This window comes from Coregonus lavaretus (genome assembly GCF_964263955.1).
Source record: "Coregonus lavaretus genome assembly, contig: HAP1_SCAFFOLD_4517, whole genome shotgun sequence".
In the NCBI taxonomy this organism is placed as follows: Eukaryota; Metazoa; Chordata; class Actinopteri; order Salmoniformes; family Salmonidae; genus Coregonus; species Coregonus lavaretus.
The window spans coordinates 1-7,500 of NW_028165127.1; the positions used below are offsets into that span (position 1 = coordinate 1).

The following is a 7,500-nucleotide window of genomic DNA, read 5'->3' on the forward strand; positions in this document are numbered from 1 at the left end:
TTACAAACTTAGACTCCTCTTTAACAACAGGCTATATAGAAACTGTTTCCGGTGCTGGTGCATGGGCTCATTGGTTGTCTGGTTATCAATTACACAGGCTGTGACCTATTTCTTGGTCGACTCATATCAACATCTCTGCGCATTAGTGGTGGGGCAGAAGCTCCTTCATTGATGAAGGAAATGAAAAATGCTGGGCATGGCCAGAGGTCATGGCTGAGCGGTACCAAAGCCAAATTGGAACGAGAGAGAAGGCTGATGCTCCAACATTGTTTTTACATCCACTCCACGCTCCAGACAAATTACTCCTCGGTCCACCCCAGCTCCACCCCAGCTCCACCCCAGCTCCACTCCAGCTCCACCCCAGCTCCACCCCAGCTCCACCCCAGCTCCACCCCAGCTCCACTCCAGCTCCACCCCAGCTCCACCCCAGCTCCACTCCAGCTCCACCCCAGCTCCACCCCAGCTCCACTCCAGCTCCACTCCAGCTCCACTCCAGCTCCACCGCAGCTCCACCCCAGCTCCCCTCCAGCTCCACCCCAGCTCCACTCCAGCTCCACCCCAGCTCCACCCCAGCTCCACTCCAGCTCCACCCCAGCTCCACCCCAGCTCCACTCCAGCTCCACCCCAGCTCCACTCCAGCTCCACTCCAGCTCCACCCCAGCTCCACCCCAGCTCCACTCCAGCTCCACCCCAGCTCCACTCCAGCTCCACCCCAGCTCCACTCCAGCCCCACCCCAGCTCCACCCCAGCTCCACTCCAGGTCCACCCCAGCTCCACCCCAGCTCCACCCCAGCTCCACTCCAGCTCCACCCCAGCTCCACTCCAGCTCCACCCCAGCTCCACTCCAGCTCCACCCCAGCTCCACCCCAGCTCCACTCCAGCTCCACTCCAGCTCCACCCCAGCTCCACCCCAGCTCCACTCCAGCTCCACCCCAGCTCCACTCCAGCTCCACCCCAGCTCCACTCCAGCTCCACCCCAGCTCCACCCCAGCTCCACTCCAGCTCCACCCCAGCTCCACCCCAGCTCCACTCCAGCTCCACCCCAGCTCCACCCCAGCTCCACTCCAGCTCCACCCCAGCTCCACCCCAGCTCCACTCCAGCTCCACTCCGCTCACATCCTCTGCACTGGTGTTAGGAGGAATGTGTGCGTGGGTGCAGGTGCAGGTGCTTACGATATACTATGAGCTATTATATAATATGTCTGTAGTGTGTGTCTATGAGTGTGTGACTGTATACTTAAGTGTATCTATATACGATAGCGACTCACCTTTTTGAAGGCCAGTTCAGTGTGGTCGGTGGTGGACCGAGACACCCATCCTTTGCTCCTGTCTCTGGCATCCTTTAGTAGGCCCTGCACCAGTCGTTCCACATGTGTGTGGTAGGATCCTTCCTCCTCCTCCTCTTCCTCCTCCTCTTCCTCCTCCTCATGTGTCTTACACAGGTCGTCCAGAGGGGGCGCTAGTAACTCAGACTCCATGTAAGAGTTACAGGATTGGCTCACCGTCTCCAGTGGGATCTGAATGGGACAGGAGAACTATCTGTCAGCTATGAAGTACATTAGAAATTGTAAGAACAGTGCTGGTTAACTAGGTTATACCTGGGCCAGGATTCAAACAAACCGCAACGCACCGACAGCGCACTGCCCTTGAGTTTTAAAAGTCATTTAAAAGATGCTTGAGCAGACATCCACAGCATTTAACGCAAAGGCAATCTCAGCGAACGTCAGGGAAATTATCTTTAAATGTACAGTGCACTGTCAGCATTGTGCAGTTTGTGTGAATCCTGACCTAGGTATTAACTAGTTAACCAGTTTGTGTGAATCCTAGGTATTAGCTAGTTAACCAGTTTGTGTGAATCCTGACCTAGGTATTAGCTAGTTAACCAGTTTGTGTGAATCCTAGGTATTAGCTAGTTAACCAGTTTGTGTGAATCCTGACCTAGGTATTAACTAGTTAACCGGTTTGTGTGAATCCTGACCTAGGTATTAGCTAGTTAACCAGTTTGTGTGAATCCTAGGTATTAGCTAGTTAACCAGTTTGTGTGAATCCTGACCTAGGTATTAACTAGTTAACCGGTTTGTGTGAATCCTGACCTAGGTATTAGCTAGTTAACCAGTTTGTGTGAATCCTAGGTATTAGCTAGTTAACCAGTTTGTGTGAATCCTGACCTAGGTATTAACTAGTTAACCGGTTTGTGTGAATCCTGACCTAGGTATTAACTAGTTAACCAGTTTGTGTGAATCCTAGGTATTAGCTAGTTAACCAGTTTGTGTGAATCCTGACCTAGGTATTAGCTAGTTAACCAGTTTGTGTGAATCCTGACCTAGGTATTAGCTAGTTAACCGGTTTGTGTTTGTTAGGGGGACAGGTATGCATCATGTGGCACACACACACACACACACACACACAAAGACAGACACACACACACACACACACACACACACACACACACACACAAAGACAGACACACACACACACACACACACAGACAGACACACACACACACACACACACAGACAGACACACACACACACACACACACACCCACTCACACCCACTCAGTCTAACCTCGAATAGGCGTTGGCACTCAGTGATCATGTGAGATAGGCCCTGTGTGGCAGCAAGGTTCTCATTCAGGTCCTTCTGGTCTGGCCGACCGGTAGCATACTTCATCTGGATGGACCTATAGGAGGAGCGGAAGGGAGGAGTTAGTAACTGAGGGGAGGAGTTAGTGATACTGCAAACAAAATAAAAATGTAATTGTATTTGTCACATGCGCCGAATACAACAAGTGTAGACCTTACAGTGAAATGCTTACTTACAAGCCCTTAACCAACAATTCAGTTTTAAGAAAGAATACCAAAAAAAATCACACAAAAATACAACATAAAATAATACGAAATAAAAGTAACAAATAATTAAAGAGCAGCAGTAAAAATAACAATAACAAGGCTATATACAGGGGGGTACCGGTACCGAGTCAATGTGCGGGGGCACCGGTTAGTCGAGGTAATTGGGGTAATATGTACATGTAGGTAGAGTTATTAAAGTGACTATGCATAGATAATAAACAGAGAGTAGCAGCAGTGTAAAAGAGGGGGGGGGGGATGCAAATAGTCTGGGTAGTCATTTGATTAGATGTTCAGGAGTCTTATGGCTTGGGGGTAGAAGCTGTTTAGAAGCCTCTTGGACGTAGATTTGGCGCTCCGGTACCGCTTGCCGTGCGGTAGCAGAGAGAACAGTCTATGACTAGGGGAGCTGGAGTCTGACAATTTTTAGGGCCTTCCTCTGACACCGCCTGGTATAGAGGTCCTGGATGGCAGGAAGCTTGGCCCCAGTGATGTACTGGGCCGTATGCACTACCCTCTGTAGTGCCTTGCGGTCGGAGGCTAAGCAGTTGCCATACCAGGCGGTGATGCAACCAGTCAGGATGCTCTCAATGGTGCAGCTGTAGAAACTTTTTGAGGATCTGAGGACCCATGCCGAATCTGTTCAGTCTCCTTAGGTTTCATCGTGCCTTCTTCACAACTGTCTTGGTGTGCTTGGACCATGTTAGTTTGTTGGTGATGTGGACACCAAGGAACTTGAAGCTCTCAACCTGCTCCACTACAGCCCCGTCGATGAGAATGGGGGCGTGCTCGGTCCTCTTCTTTTTCCTGTAGTCCACAATCATCTCCTTTGTCTTGATCACTTTGAGGGAGAGGTTGTTGTCCTGGCACCACACGGCCAGGTCTCTGACCTCGTCCCTATAGGCTGTCTAGTTGTTGTCAGTGATCAGGCCTACCACTGTTGTGTCAACGGCAAACTTAATGATGGTGTTGGAGTCGTGCCTGGCCATGCAGTCATGAGTGAACAGGGAGTACAGGAGGGGACTGAGGATCAGCGTGGCAGATGTGTTGTTACCTACCCTTACCACCTGGGGGCGGCCCATGAGGAAGTACAGGATCCAGTTGCAGAGGGAGGTGTTTAGTCCCAGGGTCCTTAGCTTAGTGATGAGCTTTGAGGGCACTATGGAGTTGAATGTTGAGCTGTAGTCAATGAATAGCATTCTCACGTAGGTGTTCCTTTTGTCCAGGTGTGAAAGGGCAGTGTGGAGTGCAATAGAGATTGCATCATCTGTGGATCTGTTGGGGCGATATGCAAATTAGAGTGGGTCTAGGGTTTCTGGGATAATGGTGTTGATGTGAGCCATGACCAGCCTTTCAAAGCACTTCATGGCTACAGACGTCAGTGCTACGTGTCAGTAGTCATTTAGGCAGGTTTCCTTAGTGTTCTTGGGCACAGGGACTATGGTGGTCTGCTTGAAACATGTTGGTATTACAGACTCAGACAGGGAGAGGTTGAAAATGTCAGTGAAGACACTTGCCAGTTGGTCAGCGCATGCTCGGAGTACACGTCCTGGTAATCCGTCTGGCCCTGCGGCCTTGTGAATGTTGACCCGTTTAAAGGTTTTACTCACATCGGCTACGGAGAGCATGATCACATAGTCATCCGTAACAGCTGATGCTCTCATGCATGTTTCAGTGTTGCTTGCCTCGAAGTGAGCATAGAAGTAATTTAGCTCGTGTGGTAGGCTCGTGTCACTGGGCAGCTCGCGGCCAGTACGTACGGTCACTGTGGGGACGACATCATCGATGCACTTATTGATGAAGCCAGTGACTGATGTGGTGTACTCCTCAATGCCATCGGAAGAATCCCGGAACATATTCCAGTCTGTGCTAGCAAAATAGTCCTGTAGCTTAGCATCTGCTTCATCTGACCACTTTTCTATTGACCGAGTCACTGGTGCTTTCTGCTTTAGTTTTTGCTTGTAAGCAGGAATCAGGAGGATAGAATTATGGTCAGATTTTCCAAATATAGATGAAAACTCTCTTGGTATATAGTGTGGCCTACAGCTGATCATGAGATACTCTACCTCAGGTGAGCAAAACTTCGAGACTTCCTTAGATATCGTGCAACAGCGTTTGTTTACAAATATACATAGACCGCCACCCCTTGTCTTACCAGAGGCTGCTGTTCTATCCTGCCGGTACAGTGTATAACCCGCCAGCTGTATGTTATTCATGTCATCGTTCAGCCACGACTCGGTGAAACATAAGATATTACAGTTTTTAATGTCCCGTTGGTAGGATATTCGTGCCTGTAGTTCGTCCACTTGATTATCAAGCGATTGTAAGTTGGCCAATAGTATCAATGGCAAAGGCAGATTAGCCACTCGTCGCCGGCTCCTTACCAGGCACCCCGATCTCCTTCCGCGATATCTCCTTTTCTTTCTACTGCGAATGACGGGGATGAGGGCCCTTTCGGGTGTCTGGAGCAAATCCCTATCGTCCGACTCACTCCCGTTGTCCTAGGGTCAAAATGACCCGCCACTGTGTTGAACCAACTTTATTTAATTTTTATATTTTTGGTATCATTTGTGAGAAGGAGGCAGTGAGACTTTAAAGAAAGTATCACTGCCTCCTTCTCACAAATGATCCAAAAAATATAAAAATTAAATAAAGTTGGTTCAACACAGTGGCGGGTCATTTTGACCCTAGGACAACGGGAGGGTTAAATAAAGATTATTCATCCAGTTCAAGGTGAGTAATCGCTGTTCTGATGTCCAGAAGCTCTTTTCAGTCATAAGAGACGATAGCAGCAACATTATGTACAAAATAAGTTACAAACAATGCGAAAAAACACACAAAAAAGCATTTGTTTGTTAAGAGTTCATAAAACGTCAGCCATCCCTTCTGACGCCATTGAATAGAAACATGAGATGGGAGTCCTGTTGGTCTATGCCACATGCAGCCAAAAAACGAAACACCATCTGTTAGAACATACATTGTTAAAACTAAACCCCATCTGATAAAACTGAGATTGTTAATGCAGTACAGGTCAGCAGATGTTCTGTGTGTGTTTCAAGATTCAAGTTTTATTAGTCGTATATACAGGATACACATGGTATACAGTGCCTTCGGAAAGTATTCAGACCCCTTGACTTCTTCCACATTTTGTTACGTTACAGCCTTATTAAAAAAGTTATACTTTTTTTTACTAAATCCTCAGCAGTCTACACATACCTCATGACAAAGCGAAAACAGGTTTTTAGAAATCTTTGGGGAGAAAAAGAAATGTATTTACATAAGTATTCAGACCCTTTGCTATGAGACTCAACTATGCATCCTTGATACGTTTCTACAACTTGATTGGAGTCCACCTGTGGTAAATTCAATTGATTGGACATGATTTCGAAAGGCACACACCTGTCTATATAAGGTCCCACAGTTGACAGTGCATGTCAGAGCAAAAACGAAGCCATGAGGTCGAAGGAATTGTCCGTCGAGATCCGAGACAGGATTGTGTCGAGGCACAGATCTGGGGAAGGGTACCAAAAAATGTCTGCAGCATTGAAGGTCCCAAAATAACACAGTGGCATCCATCATTCTTAAATGGAAGAAGTTTGGAACCACCAAGACTCTTCCTAGTGCTGGCCGCCCGGCCAAACTGAGCAATCGGGGAGAAGGGCCTTGGTCAGGGAGGTGACCAAGAACCCGATGGGCACTCTGACAGAGCTCCAGAGTTCCTCTGTGGAGATGGGATAACCTTCCAGAAGGACAACTATCTCTGCAGCACTCCACTAATCAGGCCTTTATAGTAGAGTGGACAGACGGAAGCCACTCATCAGTAAAAGGCACATGACAGCCCGCTTGGAGTTTGCCAAAAGGCACCTAAACACTCTCAGACCATGAGAAACAAGATTCTCTGGTCTGATGAAACCAAGATTGAACTCTTTGGCCTGAATGCCAAGCGTCACGTCTGGAGGAAACCTGGCACCATCCCTACGGTGAAGCATGGACTAGGAGACTAGTCAGGATCGAGGCAAAGATGATCGGAGCAAAGTACAGACAGATCCTTGATGAAAACCTGCTCCAGAGCGCTCAGAACCTCAGACTGGGGCGAAGGTTCACCTTCCAACAGGACAACGACCCTAAGCACACAGCCAAGACAACGCAGGAGTGGCTTCGGGACAAGTCTCTGAATGTCCTTGAGTGGCCCAGCCAGAGCCCGGACTTGAACCCGATCAAACATCTCTGGAGAGACCTGAAAATAGCTGTGCAGCAACGCTCCCCATCCAACCTGACAGAGCTTGAGAGAATCTGCAGAGAAGAATGGGAGAAACTCCCCAAATACAGGTGTGCCAAGCTTGTAGCGTCATACCAAAGAAGACTCGAGACTGTAATCGCTGCCAAAGGTGCTTCAACAAAGTATTGAGTAAAGTGTCTGAATGCTTATGGAAATGTTATATTTCAGTTGTATTTGTTTCTTTTTTTTGCAACAATGTTTACAAACCTATTTTTGCTTTGTCATTATGGGGTATTGTGTGTAGATTGATGAGGGAAAAATCTATTTAATCCATTTTAGAATAAGGCTGTAACGTAAGAAAATGTGGAAAAGGTCAAGGAGTCTGAATACTTTCCGAATGCACTGTGCGGTGTCCAATGAAATGCTTACTTG

At 48.0% G+C, this 7,500-nt stretch overlaps 1 protein-coding gene across 1 annotated transcript in view; it reads right to left on the bottom strand.

Annotated features, from left to right (window-relative positions):
* Positions 1 to 1,268: 1,268 nt before the first annotated feature.
* The window catches only part of LOC311116247 (stAR-related lipid transfer protein 13-like), a gene marked incomplete at its 3' end in the record, with an annotated part of 29,584 nt that continues 23,352 nt past the window's right edge, over positions 1,269 to 7,500 (bottom strand). The window contains exons 9-10 of the mRNA XM_084191356.1: positions 2,569 to 2,683; positions 1,269 to 1,517 (exon numbers count right to left, since the gene is read on the bottom strand). Coding sequence (XP_084047482.1) covers positions 1,269 to 1,517; positions 2,569 to 2,683 — 364 coding nt within the window. The remainder of the gene's footprint in view (positions 1,518 to 2,568; positions 2,684 to 7,500) is intronic.